The sequence below is a fragment of the Triturus cristatus genome, chromosome 11, assembly GCF_964204655.1.
Source record: "Triturus cristatus chromosome 11, aTriCri1.1, whole genome shotgun sequence".
Classification (NCBI taxonomy): domain Eukaryota; kingdom Metazoa; phylum Chordata; class Amphibia; order Caudata; family Salamandridae; genus Triturus; species Triturus cristatus.
This window is the reverse complement of record NC_140594.1, coordinates 809,398,361-809,417,195: the sequence shown is the minus strand read 5'-3', so window position 1 is coordinate 809,417,195 and position 18,835 is coordinate 809,398,361. Positions and strand designations below refer to the sequence as shown.

The following is an 18,835-nucleotide window of genomic DNA, read 5'->3' as shown; positions in this document are numbered from 1 at the left end:
TGTGAACATTGGTTCAACAGTGTTCAAAGAAGGTATGGCATATGTAGCTTTGTCACGAGTCAAAACATTATCAGGTTTATTCATGATTGACTTTGATGATTCAAAAGTTAGTGCTGATACAAACTCTGTAAAGGAGTATAATAGATTAAGAAGAACCTATGCTCCTCATTTAGGTCAGTATCCTGTGTTGGAGAAACGTGTAGTTTCTCGTAAAAGGAGAAATGAGAATATCTGTAATGAAGATGTAGAGAAGAGGAAAAAAAAGAGGAGTGATGTAATTGCAAGCAAAAAGAATAAGGAAAATGAAGAACAGGTTGTAGGATGTCATTTTGAAAATAGCTCTGGTGTCAACTGCTACGCTAATGTAGTGCTGAATGTTGTATTTTATCTGGAAAGTTTGCAAGAGCAGATAATAGTAAATCAGGGAAAAAGATTCTGTTCAGAGCTCAGTCTCCTTTTTCAAAAGCTGAGTAAAGATAAAACTCAAATAGAAAGTGCTACTGACATTAGAAAACTTTTAGATGTATGTTCAGGACGAACACAGTTTTCTCAAAATGTACAGCAAGACGCACAGGAATTCTTGTTGTTTTTTCTTCAGATAGTGGAAGAAGAAGGAGTTCCCATTGACATTTTTTTTGGTCTCTCTTATAAATGGGAACATAGTTGTGAAAACTGTTATAATATATGTGGCTCTATTGTTGATAATGAAAGGTTTATTTATTTGACATTGCCAGAGAGTAAAACAGTCACTTTTGCAAAATTAGTTAAAGATGCTAATCATAGCATGAAATGTGGTGAGTGTAATTCTGACATGTTTTCAACATTAATTTTAAGGGAATACGGACAGTATGTAATTTTAATGATGCAACGATGTAGAGCTGATGGTTCAAAATTGGATACTTTAATAAAGAAGTTTACAGGACAGCAATTATCAATTTCAGGAAAAACTTTTGTAACTGTTGCAATAATTTTCCATGATGGACCTACTGTTACTTCTGGACATTACACAGTTTATCTTAAATGTGAAAAAGGCTGGACACTGTGTAATGATTCCCAATTGATTTTCAAACAACGTTTGCCTTTTGATTTAGCAAATTCCTATCTAATCTTTCTGAAACCTAAATTTTAGAGAGACTTGGCAAGATCTGGACAAAATAATTTTACCATTTTACTGGATTACCATTGCAATTTTGTAGAAAAAATATTTTTAAAAATTATCATTTGGCCTAAAGGAAAGATAACCAATTGTAATGTGGACTTTTTAAATTTTTAATGCAATTTTGAAAAACCAATAATTTAGAGATAATCGGTAACTTCTGCACATTTTAAATTTTGGAATGCTATTGGACTGCCATTGGAAATTTTTACAAAAATGATTTAAAAAATTACTATTTGGCCATGTGGAAAAGTAAGCAATTCTATTGTGGACTAAATAAATTATTCAAAAAATTTTTGTGAACCAAAATGTTACAGAGAATCGGTGAGATCTGGACAGATTAAACTTTAGAATTTTAATGGTTTTCCCTTGGAAATTTATTCCAGGGGGAAAAAAAAAATACAATTTGGCCTAAAGGAAATAAAATCAGATGTATTTTGGAGTTATTTGAGATATAATATTGTGATTATACTCCTGAAACAAAAATATCAGACGGTATTTTAAAGAAAAAAGTATTGTTTTTAGATGATATTTTTTTAGAATAATATGCATTTCTGTAATGATAAGTTTAAGTGAGAAGAGATTCTGGGCTTTTTTAATACAATCTTTGAGATTGTTATTTTTTTTTGCCCGCTGTAAAATGATGAATGCAATTGCTTTCACAATTTATAGTGAAATGCAATATATTCTGAAAACAGCAAAAATAAGGCAAAAATATTTTTTGGTAAAAAATGTAAATATGTGTACTGTATTATAAAATGGTTTAAAGATATTAATACTTTTTTCTTTTTTTTCAGATCGAAATAGAAAATTTTCGTAAACTACAACCATTTTAAAAACTATTTTTTAAAAAAACAAATGAATAAATATTTTTTTCAGTGAGTATGGTAAGTCAATAGTAATAATTGTAGTCTCTCAAGGACCTTGTAATGTGAAAAATGATTTTTAGTGTTTTTTTTAAAAAATAAAAAAAAGGTACGCTTACCGTACGCGTACGGTAAAAAAAAAAAAAAAAAAGTTTTTTAAAAAAAATGTAAAAAAAAGATGAAATATAAGGTTGGCTCTTAAAAGAACCGTTGTGTTCATGCAGGGACAGAGGAAAGGAACCATGGGAAAATCATTCAAAGCTACAAATGTGCTGATCTATTTTGTTATTCACTAGGGAAACACTGGTCTCCCTATAACAAATTAGAGCTTTACAAAATGTGCAATGAATATCAACCTTCCGAAATCGAGGGTTCATTTCCAGAGGGCCAGCAAAAGGAGATTCTCCCCCCACAGATGAAGGGCTCACCTGAGCTGCAGAAGAAGGAGTAAGCTCTGCAGGTGATGGTCCAGGCTGAGCTGCTGTGGATGTACTGGCTCGTCTTTCTGAAGAGTTACCTCCAAAAAGTTGAGCATGTGTCCTTTTGTGTACATCCTTGAGGTGCCTCATCATGGTGTGATTCCCAAAGGAATACTTCCTGTCAGGATTACCTCTAGAAAGTACACGCTGACACAGCTTGCAAGTAACTAAGGGTGCATTCACCTTTTGCTGGCCTTCTGGAAAAGTAAAATAATCCCAAACATAAGAAGGTTTTACTTTCCTCGCTCTCTGCCTCAAGACAGTGCTGCTGGTGCTAGCCTCACTCTCAGAAGAGCTCTGCTGTTCTGCCATCGTATCCCAAAGACAAACCAGCTCCTTCTCCCAAGGGATCACAAGCAGAAATGAGGGGAATGGGTGTGGTGTAGGAGAGTTCTAGAACTGAAAGTAGTTTCAACCAATCAAAAGTTGTGTTTCAAGATCACATGACCTACCGTACGCTTACGGTACGCTTACGGTACGCTTACGGCAAAAAGTACGCGTGCGCGTAAAAAAGACACGCGCTTGCGCGCATGCGCATAACAGTCATTTCCCGGCACTTCCGCGTAACGTGCGCGTGTTGCGTAAGCGCGCACGCGTCCCACGCGCAGTACGCGCGCTACGCAAAGTACGTAACTATACGCAAGCAGCGTAGATAGATTACGGACGTTGCGTAAACCGTACGCTTACCGTGAGCTTACGGTACGCGTACTATAAAAAAAAAAAAAAAAAAAAAAAAAAAAAATCTGGAAATAAATTTTACTTGTTTATTTTAAAAAATTTATATAAAATAAATATTTAATGATTTTAAAAAATTAAGCATAGTCTTTATAAAAGGTAAAAAATTAAATTAAAAATATGTTTGAAAAAAATGAAGAAAAAAAAAAAAAAATAGCATTTAAAAAACCTTGCAAATTCACTGAAAAAAACATGAGTTTCACACACGTTATAGTTAGGAATTAGCATTTAAAAAACCTTAGAAATTCACTGAAAAAACCATAGGTTTCACACACGTTATAGTTAGGAATTAGCATTTAAAAAACCTTAGAAATTCAGTGAAAAAACCATAGGTTTCACACACGTTATAGTTAGGAATTAGCATTTAAAAAACCTTAGAAATTCAGTGAAAAAACCATAGGTTTCACACATGTTATAGTTAGCTGGACATTTTACTCGTAAAAAACCAATGAAATTGCCCCGTTATAGTTAGTTCAGCTAACTATAACTCGCGCGCCCGCAATGCACTGCTGATGACGTCACATATTACATCACTCATGACATGGTCAGTGACATCACTCATGACATCACTGATGACATCTCAAATGACATCACTGATGACATCACTGATGACATCATCCTTGTGATAGAGTGGCAGACCTCCTCTCACCTTAATATAAGCTTTGATACACACATTCAAAAATAGAGACTAAAAATTTCAAAACAATGGACATACCAATACCAGTTACAACAACCTCTTCAGTAATTCTAAGATCCACATACACATCCACTCATTCACCAACAGTCCTATACAGTCACTCATACATGTACTCACTCATCATATGTACTCATACATCTATACATCCTGTAAAACAATGCCACTTATCCATAGAGTTACTCACACACATAGTCACTCATGCTAATAAAGAATAAAACATACATTTACTTGCATATACAGTAATACACACACCACCATACTTACTTCTACGGAAACTTACACATACTTAGTCTTTTAAACAATCACTTATAGAAACACATACTTATTCATACAGGAACTCTTTCAATCTCTCCCTCTCATATATACTCACATATATACACCAATACTCACATATACTAGTTTAAAACATATGTAGTTACTCCTGAAGACACTATTGAGACAGTCATTCACTCACTAACACACCCATACACACACTTATCCAGCCATACAGTCCTGCACACATGCTGTCTTCAACACATACAAACAGTGAGTCACTCATTCATGCATCTATGCACTACGTAATACCCCCCACCGTACCATACAGACACTCAGACTGATACTCAAAAAAACAACTAATAACCTATATAGACACCCATGTAGCTACTCACCAACCCATGCAGCCACTTATACACAAAGTGAGAGATACACTTAATCAGTCAGTTACACAATCAATTTTTCAAAAACAAATCATCCATTTAGACACTTATATACCCATTTATTCTTCCATCGACCTTGAGATATACATATATAAAACATATTTAATTTTCAGAATAACACACATTCACTGGATGATGTCATCAGTGATGTCATCAGTGATGTCATTTGAGATGTCATCAGTGATGTCATGAGTGATGTCACTGACCATGTCATGAGTGATGTAATATGTGACGTCATCAGCAGTGCATTGCGGGCGCGCGAGTTATAGTTAGCTGAACTAACTATAACGGGGCAATTTCATTGGTTTTTTACGAGTAAAATGTCCAGCTAACTATAACATGTGTGAAACCTATGGTTTTTTCACTGAATTTCTAAGGTTTTTTAAATGCTAATTCCTAACTATAACGTGTGTGAAACCTATGGTTTTTTCACTGAATATATATATATATATATATACACACACACAGTTATTTCAGATGTAAAACGTAGAATACACTTATTTGCCAATAGGAATTATGGTATTGTGTTTTGGGACATTCTGTTAGTTGTGAATACCTTTTTTTTAACTGTAATTTATGATACTACCCATAGAAAACACACGTGAACACTGCTTATCTTGATTAAATGAGATGCATTTCATATATACCTAAAAACCATTTTTAAGTAAGGTGGCCAGCAAAGAGAAAGCATGTAGTGCTGAGAGAAAAGAGAGGGAAGACCATAGACAGCTCGGGAATGGAGGAGGCAGAAACACTGGTCAGGAGAACTGATGCAAAGAAGCAGGTGATCATGACCAGCGGCGAAGAGAAGGAAGCAGAAGGACAAGTTCAGTAACACCTTATCTAGTAGAGAGAGGATATAGCAGCAGGCTATAGCTGCAGATTCCTGATCTTGAAACCCCCCCTAGGCACCAGAATGGATCTGGAAAAATGTTCACCAGGGTCACGGCGCATCGTTACAGGGCATCGATAGACTCCGTAGCGATGTCGTCTCACGAATACGACATCGATGGAGTCCATAAAGGCCCTCTCCCGATGCACTGACATCAGTCTCTTTAGTGACTATTTTCACACCAACAATGCGGAGCCACTTAGAGAAACAGTCTATGGATGCAGTGTGCCAAAAAGGGAAAAATTGTGTATCAACAAGTACAGATTGAAAGAACTATATACAAAGAGGGGATCTTGGAGACAACAGGGACCATAGTTCGTAGAGTGTGGAGGATGGATGGATCGATAAGGAATCTGCAGCGGGATCCCATCTCTACTAGATAAGGCGTTACCGAAGGTAAGTAACTTTTCTATCTGATAGAGACATCTAGCCACAAATTCCTTATCTTAGAATCAGATACCCAAGCAGCACCATTCTTGCAAGAGTGGCTGCAAAGGGACCTCAATAAAAGAAGCCCAAATAGGAGAAGCCGGTCCAAAGATAGAAAGGGACCAGGCTTTTCGAAAAGGATAGGTTAAGAAAGATGCTCACCGAAAGGACTGATCTCCAGGGACGACTGTGGAAAGCCTGTAGGGAGTAGACAGCTATAAGACTGTGAGAAACAGTATAGAATCAGTAAAACAAGCAGTCCTAAAAGGGGATGCAACCTAAGATCGGAGAAGGCAAAGGGACCAAGGACAATAATCCATAGAGTCCAAGCTCAAAATCAAATGGAAGGAGCATACACAGCTTGCTCAGCAGCTACCATACATACAACGAATAAAGAGCACCCACCGATCGTTGAGGAAATGATCCAGAGAAACAGATTCCAAAAAAATAGACCTCCATGATAGAATGATGGAGGAAAGAGAACACTAAATACTGAAGAGCATCGCTAGGAAAACAACAAGAATGGTAAAAATAAAACGCTCTTACATCGAGAACCTTAAAGGCGTATAAAGCATCCTCTCAAATAATGTAATGGAGACACTCACTGAAGAGAAGAAAGGAAACAAACAAGTACAACCAAGAAGGCTGAACCAAGTCACCAAGAAGGGTGTAGGTAAAATGCAGGGATGTACACTGTATAGAAGGCCAGAAAACTGTTTGGGCAAAACACACACATTTATACTGAAACAGTCTGAAAGTAAAAGACATCTACAAGACATCTATTCAAGATATAGGTGTATATATATGCAGAGACATGTACATCCAAAGATACATTTATACAAGGATAAATATGTATATAAAAACAGATATTCTTGTAGACACAAATCAGAGGGTAAGCAAAATTATATACACTCCACCAAAGATAACCCATGTCCTCCGCCAGTGTGCGGGAGGACACAAAGTGGAGGAACGAAGAATACTCCAAGAGCAGAGGTAACCAGGGAAGGACTGAGAATACATCCTACTGTCGTAAAAGAATAAGTTATGACAGTAACTGAAGTGGAGGCATAAAGACGAAGCTGGAAAACAGCAACAATGCCACATAAGAGTAGGACGTGAAAGGCATTGCTCACTACAGGAAAACGAAGGCAACCGTCCAAGAACCAACACCACCGACCGAGAAAGGGTGTCAGTGGGCGGTAGAAGGAGAAGCAAATAATAAACAGCATGTGGAAAGTCCACCATGAAAAAAGAAAGAGGAGCGGGGGAGGAAGAAGCAGAGGAAGAAGAAAGAGGAAGAAGAAAGAGGAGGAGCGGGGTTGAAAAGGAGGAGGAACAAGAAGAGGGGGCAGAAGAGGAGAAAGAGGAGGAGGAAAAGTGGTGGAAGAAGAAAAAGAAGACCACCAGGGTGAAACGAATGGTTGATAGGAATTAGGGGCAACAGATAGTTGATTATGACAATTGCACATTGCCCACCTTAAGGAAGCAGGAGAAACAGGTAAGAAATCTGACCAACGCTTCATGGAAACTGTATAACAGATAGTATATACCCAAAGAAAAAGTAATAAAGAACCCCCACCAAAGAAGGGGGATAAAATGGAACCTTCCCCATAGAAAAAGAGGGGGGTGGCACGAAGGCGGGAGTGGAGAGAAGAAAAATACAGGACAGAAAGGGGAACCCACCCTCTTGTGAAATAAGGATACCAAACAAGGATCCAAACAGTCAAGGGGACTGGTGCCCCAGAAGAAAAGAACAGCAGACACAACAGCTGCCCACGGGTGCGATGGCAGATATGTATACATTTTTTTTTTAAACAAGCCGAAGGGAACAGCAGTGGCTGTAACCCAAGTAGGTAAGTAAAACCCAAGTAGGTAAGTAACACACAAAAAGGGTAAAAACACATACAAGAACACCAGACTGCTGAAGAGAAACAGAATCAGGAGCACGATAAAGTAGAAAAGGACCTATACAAGAAGGTAGTGCCAAAGCGCAATTTGGAAGAATACGCCAAAAAAGATGCTGATACCACAAGGGCATTAGGGAGGAGGAGTCCTGGAACCCAGGCCCAAACCAATAGGAACACAAATGAGAGCAAGAGAAAATCCATGTCTCCCACAGAGGAAACCCGAACAAAGAGAAGGTCCACAATGAAGAGTGTCGAAGATTGGAACTAATGTAAACCAGATGAAGAGTGCGCCTGCCTGTGATACCAGTGTGGCCCATATGGAGGGGGCAGAGAAAAGAGGTCAAAGTCCCTATAAGAGACACTAAATGCATTGACCGCTTATAAAATGACTAAAGCACACAAAATAAGGTCTCCAAAAACAAGGCTACAGTGCATCCGCACAACATAAGAGAAATTCTGCCACAGAGTAAGTATTTGGGTAGGACAAATCAAGCGGCAGAAAGAAGCTGTAAGAACCGAATCCCATGAGATTGCAAAGTAAGATGTGTTCTAGATGGCTGGAAATGAAACCTGTCACTGACCGCATAATAGAAGAGAAAAGTACCTGTAGAATGCAGGAACACAACGCCAGGTGTAAACTCTGAAAGGGAGAGAATACTCCGTCCTATGAAGGCGGACAAGAGTCAAAACCAGGGGAAACCAACTGTCTATGACTACCCTAGTACAGCGAAGAGTTAGGCCAACGCACCAACATGACTATCTCTGAACCGACATAGGGCCGAGTTGGCATGCATACCAAAAAGAGAGGCGCCATCAAAAGGCATGTCAATTAAAGCAGTTTGCACAGCATCCAAAAACCTGAAAGTCTGCAACCATGCACGCCGACATACAGCTATGGAAGAGGCCATAGCCCTACTGACAGAATTGGTGGTATCCATACCACAGCGAATGCTCAGAATGGCAGCTTGTTGCCCACCACGTGGCCGAAGCAGCCTGAAACACGAAGCTCCTAGTAGAGGGATGCTTAAGGAGACAGGAGGGATCCCCCAGGGCCGGGCGATCCCTGTGAGAAATAGAGGGGTTGCATTTCAGGTTTAGCCCAAACACCCAGTAGGTAAGTTAGACTGATCAGGATGTAGAACGTCAATTGAAGGGTCTGTTGAGAATTCCACAGAAGGAAGTTGTAAATCCAGTACGACCGAAAATCGATTGAGTAAGTTTGCCAGAGTGGAACTTGTCTCTGTGACCTAAATAGAAAGACAGGAGGCTGGAGAAGTTTCCAAGCCACTGGTGTCACCCAACCGAGTCAAGTAACCAGTTAGACTGCATAGGTCGTGGAGTCTCCAAAATGGGCAGCAGCACCACTATTAGAGACAGCAGACAAGAGCCTGACGCCAACATCGGAGTCGACAGACCAGAAGCAAGAGCCAAAAGTGGGAGCCTCGATGGGCTTTGCACTGGCATCGCTAAGGTGTCAGACACAGGAGGCCAACCTGAGGAGAACCCTCTGGCAGGGTCACAGGCACGACCTCATGCATTTCCTTGGGGCCCGAGTGCACTCCAGAGGGAGGCAACGATACAAGAATAGCATAAAGAGTTTGAGAACATTGTATTACCTGGGTCAAAGACACCCCGGCCCCAGGATAGGTGAGGAGATGCTAGGAGGAGTGGGGACCAGCAGTAGGCGACAAAGGTGGATGGTGCCGCAAATTTGACCGTGGACACAGACTTGCCTCCAGACGTCAAAGGAGAATGACACCCACAGGAACAGCTCCTAGGCGGACAGCCGGCCAGTCCGTAGAGCGCATAGGGTATCAAGGACGATGAGAAGACTATGATGACTGACATCTACGCTGCAAGGAGCTTCAAGCAACGTTTCCTGCAAGCTTCCGGACTGAGCTGGAGACAGGAGTCACACTCTTCAGAGTCATGGTGCCTACCCAGGTACCACATGCAAACCAAGTGAGGATCCGTGTAAAAAAAGGAATCTGGTGGTCAATATAGGTAAAACGAAGTATATGGCTTTTAATGTAAAACCCTCCAGCTACCCGCATCCTAAAATGGAAGGTATCGCCCTGGACCGGGTTACTATATTCGAGTACCTAGGTTTGACCTTGAACGACAAAATGGGTTGGTCCCCTCAAATGCGCAAGGCCAATCTAAAACTTAATCAGGCTGTGGGGGGCATCCTTAAAGTTTATAAGAATTGTCGTACAAAAATCATAAGTGCTCCCTTAGAAATTTACTGTGTGCAATCCCGATCCTCTACATTGTACGAGGCTGAACTTTGGGGCCATACCAGTGCAAATGATTTGGCTACCACCGAAAACAATTTTATCAGGAAACTCTTATCCCTTCCAACTAACACGCCGCTTATGCCATTGAGGTTGGATCTTAACATCCGTCCCATCCTAGAGGTCATTGCCACTAGACCGGTGATGTACTGGAAAAGGCTCTGGAGTACACCAGAGCTAGCATGTTACAGAGACGAATTGAAAGTAATCTTGGGTACACTTGGGGCCGATAAGATTCCATGGCTCCAGTATGTAAGGCAGACATTAATTCATATTGGCCTTGCCCATCTCTGGGCTAATCCAGAGACTTCTACTCTAGGCATTTCCAAAAAAACTCTTGCCTTAACCTTTAAAGATTACTTTCTAATGAAAGCTTATAGCTCAGTCAGACCATCTAGTCTGACAGACGCTTTCCTTGATGTTAAATCTTACTACGCCTTTGTACCTGACCTTGATGCAATCCAACCCATTTTAGCAAAGAAGCTGTACTTACAGTTCAGATATGGAACCCTCCCTCTTTATTCCTTTACTGATCGATGGGCGGGCGGTTCCCAGCATATTTGTCCTGGTTGTTCATCTGAACTGGAAACTACGATCCATGTTGTGCTTTTCTGCCCCGCATATGTCGGTATCCGGAAAAAATGGATCATACAATTATGTTTAAACTTGGGTATTAGGAGTTATCTTGATTTTTTTAGGATCATGCGAAGCGATTTAAATCCAGTTGTTGTGGCTGCAGCTTCTAAGTTTTTGTTCGCGATGTGGTCAATCCGCAGGAAACTAATACAGCAACAACACTGACTGACCTATTGGTTCTAAAAGGGGTTTGCTTACTGCTTTAATTACTATGACATCCTGTTTTTTTAAGATGGGTTAGTGTATTAAATGGAATATGTATTCTAAATGAACTGTTTTATATTGTACTTTTATGATTTTAAACAATCGCAATAAAGTTTTTTGGATTGGATTGGATTGGTTATTGTTCCTATGGGAATGGTTTTCAAGGTCCTCACACTTTCCTTGGAGGATAAGTTGCCCTTCTAGTGCCAGAAGGGGTGCTGTCAGGCTCTCTGTCTCTTCAGTTTGTCCATCTACTGTTCTCTCCAAGGTATCTGTTCTTCTGCCCATATCCACAATCTCACTGCATATTTCCTTGCGTTCTTTCTGTAAGGTCTTCTTTAATTTGGGGTCCCTGAATGCCCATGTTAGAGAGCTCCAGGTGACTCCTTCCGCTTCCAAGTGTGTATTGTGTCCAGTTTGGTCACCTTTGGCCCGCCTTGCTTTTTCTCCATTTGTGTAACATTTCCTTAAATGGATGCTTCTTTTTTCCCCCTTCCCCCTGCCACTTCCAGGGATTAGGTTCAGTTCCAACAACACTTAAAGGCCTCACCTGCATCCCACACAAGTATAGGCACTCACTTCTGGAGTTGTCATATGGTTGCTTGCCATGTCCATAGCCCTGCCAGAGCACACCTCTAGAGCCACTGTTCCGGCTTCTTTCTCTGCTGTCCAATTGACACAAGCTGCTGTCCTTTAGCACTAGTGATGCGCACCTGTGTTCCTCCTCTTGCTCTGGGTTGTTGCTGATTGAGGGCCACCACAGTGTCTACTGTGCTTCCTAAAGGCCGGCATTGCTATATCTAGGCCCCACCTTGGGCCGCTTCAGCTGTTGCAGACCCCCCTAACTGCTCTCTCTCTCTTTGTCTCCAAGGGGCACTCAGGGAGTCCAGATGAGATACCTGTTCAGTGAGCAGGCCGCTTTGTCTTCATGCGCGACTGTGCAAGCAGTAACCCCAAGCCAATCCTCCTCTGGAATGAAGCATCCACCCGCTTGTTTCTTCTCGCCCGCTGGCCACCCTCTTATAGCCACTATCTTCCAGGCCGCAGTAGCTGCACGGTTGCTCCAAGAGCTGTAAAGCTTATTTTGCTACAACTTTTGAAGATGTCTTATTTTTGTTCCTTTTAGTCAAACAGTTCACCCATTCCAAAACCATAGCCACCTTGTGACTAAGTCAGCCTAACACACAAACTGAAGACTAATGAGATGTACAAGTATTCTTCACCTATGCAAGAAGAGACTAACAATCGTTTTATTTAGTATTTTGTAAAGGATTTAGGCAAGGGAGAACGCTTGGTGCCTCAGTCACACTCCACAATTGGAAAAGACCTTCCTGTAAAGTGACTGGATAGGGCTGGGTTTGGAAGAGGTTTTGTAGAAAGAAATGCTGCTAGGAACTTCTAAAGGTGCCCTAACAGAGTTATTCCCTGGCCCAAAAGTAGCATTGTCCACAAACACTATAAGCATAATTTTGTTAGAGTTAGACTGTGTGGCAGTTACAGTAAACTGTAGCACCTCAATCAGATTTGAGAAAGATGGAGATTGGAACGGACAATGAGGAAAGCCAATAAGATGTCCGACTACAATTTGGATTACCACTGATAACATGTACATCAGACAAATTCATGGTGGTGGTCACAATAAATGTGACTGATAAAGCGATCCCAAATTAAGACGATGTACAAGGTAAAACGTGTTTCAAGGGCTATGGCTAAAAAGGATTTGTTACCTTTACGTCTCTGGCTGCGAGTTTAGCTACAAAACACCAGCACCACCATAGTTTACATGACGTCATGTATCCTAGATCTGTGATGCCTTACATGTTCAAGTGGCAAGTCCTGACCATTGCAGTTGCAAGGTTTGAACTATAGAAGTTCAATTCTGAAACCGTTGTCATTTTTAGCTTGGTTTCCATTCTGGTGAGATGAGTGGTAATTGCTGTGCTCTGTGTACAAGTTACCCCTATTGTTTCCTTTAAGGTCACTGGCATCGGGGGGAAGGCTCAGGGGCTATGCATCCAATGCTGGGATCTGTTTTTGTTCTTATAGTCACAGATTCAAATCACAATTGATCCACTCAGCATTTCATTCTTACCAGGTCTATAAAATGGAAGCTAATGAATTAGGCAATAATAAACGTTTGTTATTTTGGCCCCAAGGCACACTTCACAAACAGATGTTATGTTAGGAGGGAAGGTGAGCTCTGGTTGATGGCCCTGTGGCAGTCACATCCTGACATGCCATCTCTCCTGTTGGACAGTAACTGACGCATTTGGAGGGTAGATCTGGTTTGATGGTAAAGAATGGAAAGTTTCTTTTTTATTTAGATGACTATAAGGTTAAGTATAAAGAGATTAAAAAAAAAGGGTAGGTCTTACTTTCCATAAATTGTTAATCTTTAACCTAAAGAAAGATGTGCTCTGTCTTAGTATGGAGAACATTAATTTCACGAGCGAGCCGTAGAATCTGTATTTTAGTACTCAGGTCTCATGTTCCCAACATCAAAATCACACTTATGGATTTAGCAGAAATATGGTGATTATTAGGTGTTTAGATTTAGTATTCATCTAGTATACATGACAAGCCGGTCTAAATATTCAATGAGGAAGAAATGGTGTCATAGTGAAAATGATCTAGCAGTCAGAACAGTATGGCTTTCTTCTTCTAAGATTCTACTATTTCTCTACAGAATGATAGATCAACAACTTTTTCGGGCGCATACCAAAATATACAATACCAAAATGTAACCCAATAGGATTCTGGAAGGGCAGGATGGAATCACATGAACAAAAGCATTCACCATTATATGGTAGATCTACTGTAAGGGAATTCTGTATGAACCAGGGCCTTGAACCAGGGCCATGAACATATGCCATTACAATTTGTAGAGAACCACAGTATTCAGATGTGTTGGTAATTAAACTCGTACAAGAGGATGAAACGCCAGGACAGACTAGATGCCCATTGTATACTATATTTCATCACCATTACCGCTCAGACCCAGCTTTCATCACTACAGGCCCTTCATTTCACATAAGGATATTAACTGGGCAATGTGTGACTGATGAATGGACACCAACAAAAAGCGTTGAAAAGAAAAATTCACAATGACTTCAAAATTAATAACTGGGCCATCACTTATATACCTTCTGCGTCTTATGCGATAGCCTGCTCCACTTGGTTTTGCATCATTTTGGTTTTGTACTCTGAGGTGTTACTTGGGCTCTTACAGCATACAACACATCCTTTTCAAGGTTTGCTAGTTTAACGTAATACAACACATGTAAATGCGTTAAGTGCAAGCTTGCCCCCGGGGTATTTTGGTGCTGGTTTACATGATGCACAACTTAACATGTAAAAACAAGATATAACAGACTACTGTAAAAACTGCTCAGTATCCCAAATATATTTTCCGAATGAGAGGGCCAGGGTAAAAGAAAATTAAGCACTGCTGATCCCTACACCTAGAACAAGAAGTGGTGGTTTTAGGGAGGGAAAGGACCTAGTGATGACTTAAGATGAATAATTCTGAACATTCATAATATAGGTTTTGTTTTACTTGCTTGTCTATAGAAATTGGTGAATCATCCACTATCATTTATGCCCAAAGTGAAAATATTAAAAATTACTAAATAATTCTTAATACTATCTTACCGGAGATCCAGACCAGCCTCTTTCCACAGCATATCCATGAGTCGCAACAGCTGAAGTGTTAACATATCCTGTCTTAAATCTGTGGGTGCAACAAAAAATGTTGACTTGGTCTACCTAAAAACATTCGCATAAAACCTACTACAGAAACCATAACCATTTGAGAAAGAATTGTATGTTTAATTAGTGCACTTAATCAGCCTTGCTTCAATACAATGGCAAACAGTCAATCCATCTCTACTTTTTTGACATTCAAAGCAATTCAAACATAGCACATGTTTCTCCGGTTACTACCCACATGTTTTTAGATTACCTTTAGAACCATGTCCAATAACGTTTCCACCATACCTTTTATATACATATGACCACTATCCTTCATTCCTTTTGTAGTTTTTAAGAAGCAGGATTTTAGCCAAACACTGATCCAATTATTCAGGAAGGAACTTTAAATACTGTGTTATGTGCATTATGTTTCTAGAAAGCCTCAACTAGCTAACAATTGTCTGAAGAAAGTGTCTGTTGGGAGGAGAATGTCACCTGCATAGTATATGAGCATGTTTCTCTGACATGGATGCACATTTAAGTGAAACTGGTATCCTGACTTTCATTTTAGCCCAGGTAATCTTGCTTATCTAGCATGAGCACAGAGACCTAGGCCTGTCCATGATAATGTGAGGTCCAGGACCAGTCTTGTGACCTCGAGGGGTACACCAAGCCTGCCCTCCTGGTAGGCAGTGATCTAATGTTCCTGTCCTGGGTGTATCTGTGGTGGCAAAGTACCACGCTTTATAATTTCTAGTATAACCATATCTTTTCCAGTATGTCAAGGAAACGTAGCATACTGTTGAAAGTTCCGCTGTTCTGAGAGACCCAAAACCATGTGCTGATAACCTGTGTGCCTTTGTAGTGAGCATATGGGGGGGGGGGGGGGGGGGGGGGGAGGGAGAGAGAGAGAGAGAGAGAGAGGAGAGAGAGAGGAGAGAGAGAAAGAGAGAGAGGAGAGAGAGAAAGAGAGAGAGAAAGAGAGAGAAGAGAGAGAGAGAGAGAGAGAGAGAGAGAGAGAGAGAGAGAGAGAGAGAGAGAGAGAGAGAGAGAGAGAGAGAGAGAGAGAGAGAGAGAGAGAGAGAGAGAGAGAGAGAGAGAGAGAGAGAGAGAGAGAGTACTGATCTAGTAGCATCAATCTTGGATACCCCTAGCTTAGCATGGCACGAGATGGATAATGAGGTTAGCTTTCTCAGACAGTGGGAGGGCACTGTCTGCATTCCAGTGGCTCAAGGGTGCATATCCAGACACTGAAGTTAGGAGCTAAGGAAAACATTCTATGAAGCAAATGGCGGCTGATATGTCGATTCAGAGGCAAGGGATGAGACAGTAAATTCTGTTATTAAGGGTTGAGGAATTTTCTAGGCCAGACTTCCACTTTTATCTGGTTCTCATTACTGCTTCAGAAAGGCTGATGATGACCAAGGGCAAAGAACTCACTTAATTGGAACCTTTTTGTGGGTGATCCTGCTATGATGAGCATCGTTTTACACAAAACTTGTGTGGATTGCAGTCTGACTGATATTTAAAAAGTGAACCAACCTAAACCAATTCTGAAGGATGGGAAGTGGATACATATTCCATGTATGTTTCGAAAGGGTCTATAAAAGTGGGATCCAAACCACACCACTATGTTCCTGTCCCATGCTCTTCTTGTCCAAGGAAGGGAATGCTCCCCAGAGTACATGAAGAGATGTGCAACCAAGTATGGTAGCTCTGTGACAACCAATCTCCCAGAGGTGAGGAGACGTCACCTGAAGACACCATTTTCTATTGCAAGTGTTGAGGATCTGCCTGAAGACCCTGAACACCTGCCTGGCTGTAAAGAGGGAAGCAGTGTGCCTAGTCCTGAAAGAGCAGAGACTGTCCTAGAGGAGAGGTCGAGCACAGAGAGAAACCTGGCAACCCCAGGAGAGTGATCCAGGAGTGGCCTATGGCAAGAAAGCCCCAAGGTCTATCAGCACAGTTGTTGACAACTTTAAATAATATTGTACCAGAGAATAAAGTCTGGTCCACCTGGGAGCCTACTCTGGGCAAAGCGATTAGTGCAGTTGCCGCCGACGAGGAAAAATATTAAATCGTCATAAGTGGAAAGCCCCCAAACGGCCTGAAGGCCGCAACAGCCCCACCAATGACCCAAGAAGACTTGGTCTGGTGGTCTCAAACTTTGCAAGCTCATTGCTGTTCTACAGCTAACCTACAAGAGCCTTCACTGTAAAGGACCAGGACTGCCAAGCAAAGTTCAATCCCGGAGCCTGCATGTGTAGATCATTCTGAGAGCAATAGCCATAGCAGAAACATGAACAAAGGAGTCCACCTTATAATGGAGCTAGTGTCACCCGCAGCCTATACAAGGCCTCAACAGCCGCTGATCATAAACAGATAAATGCAGGGCTTAATTGCACCACAGCATGAGAGACTGAGGAATGCAGGCACGATCTGCTGTGCCTGCTTGAGACACTCAGAACGAAAGCCACTAATAAGGACATTAAAATTAGTTGTTATATTACCTTGTAAGAACTTTTCAGCAATCTGCACCTTAAAACTAATCCCTGAACAGGTCCACTTGAATTATGCAGCATGGGAAGTCCAAATTATGCGACGGAGTTGACTACATAATGCAGCACATTCTGTGCTCATATTACCTCTTTTTTTAATAATTTTTCCATGTTTCCATTATCAGGGCAAATGTTTAATCTCATTAATACCAGTTTGACACCAAAACCAGCAACAGAAAGGTGACCAGTGAACCTTTGCAAAGGATCTTCTACAGCGTGCAACACGTATGGCTGCATTGTTTGTAACTTTTGATCCATTTGCACTAGAAACAACATTTTTCTTTAATTAAAGTCTACAAATGCAGGAGATGATGGATTATGTTCCAAGTGAAGCAAATCAATAATTATGTGGAAAATCCCAAAGCTGCACAATCATAATTCCAGTGGCCCTGCCTATGCACATAGGCTTCAGCGGCAACAGTGTAATCTTGACAACTGTCGGAGAGAGGATTAGATTACTTACCCTGTAAGCATCTGTTTGTTGTATGTAGTGCTGCAACATGCTCTGAATACTGCAGCCATCTAGTGTTGTGTTTGGACCATTGCAATTTGTTTTGCTTCTAAGAAGTCTTTTGAGTCATGAAGTGTCTGTGACTCCTCCTCTGGTCTTGGATGCGCATGGGCAAAGACTTCACTGTTAAAAGACCGTTTTCTCCCCCAACGGGTAAAAGTAAAAAAGCAGTAGTGAACAGAAAAGAATAGTGTCCATGCTTAGAGAAAAAATAGTATCAAGTGAAAGAGATCTGTAACAAACCCTGACTTCCGGGGAAGAGGATGGGTGAATGTAAACATATAGCTCTACATGCAACAAGCAGATTCTAATAGAGTAAGTAACAATCCATATTTAGCATGTGTGGTTGTAAATATACATGCTATGCATAGTCTGTAAAGCAGTACCCTTTTAAGCAGAGGCTAGCCAGTGGATGGTACAGAGGTCGGAAACAGTCCTAGGAACAGTACGACCAACTTTAGCTTGCTGCCAAGAAGGAACATCCACACAATACTGCTTTGTGAAAATATGTGGAGTAGACCATGAGGCAGCTTTACAAATGTGTTATGGGTAAATTCCATAGTTAAACCATAGAAGTACCCTATTTGCTGGTGGAGTGAGAATTGAAGCGGGAAGGTAGGGTTTGTTTAGCTTTTACATAACAGGTTTCCACCAAGCAATCCCTGCCTTAGAAATGGCTTGACATTTATGAGGTTGTGAAAAGGCTACAAACAATTGATGTCTGCAGTCATTCACTCCTGGATGTTACTCAGCTAGGACATGAACATGTATTGCCCGGAGTTAGATTTGCTGCGTTAGAGCCGAGCAGAAGGGAGTTAGCACCTACTTGCTTTGCAGGTAAAACATGGTGGTCATGTTGTCTGCCCACGTAAGAACTACCTTGCCTTGAATTTGTTAAAGTAAGGCTTTGACAGCTAGATGAATCGCAAAGAGTTCTAAGTGTTTGATGTGGAGACCTCTTTGACGAGGTGAAAACAGACATTGGACTAACAGGATGATGAGGTGTGCTCTCCAGCCAACTAGAGATGCGTATGTGGTCATGGCCACTTGCGGAACTGGATCTTCAAACTGTCTGCCTTTTCAACG

The 18,835-nt window shown here is 41.0% G+C and overlaps 1 protein-coding gene across 4 annotated transcripts in view; it reads right to left on the bottom strand.

Moving 5' to 3' along the window:
* Positions 1–18,835, bottom strand: part of PIK3CB (phosphatidylinositol-4,5-bisphosphate 3-kinase catalytic subunit beta) — a 965,971-nt gene that overhangs the window by 94,723 nt on the left and 852,413 nt on the right. For all 4 annotated transcript variants that reach the window (XM_085634521.1, XM_085634524.1, XM_085634523.1 and 1 more), the window contains one exon: positions 14,642–14,720. In XM_085634521.1, the coding sequence (XP_085490647.1) occupies positions 14,642–14,720 (79 nt within the window). The remainder of the gene's footprint in view (positions 1–14,641; positions 14,721–18,835) is intronic.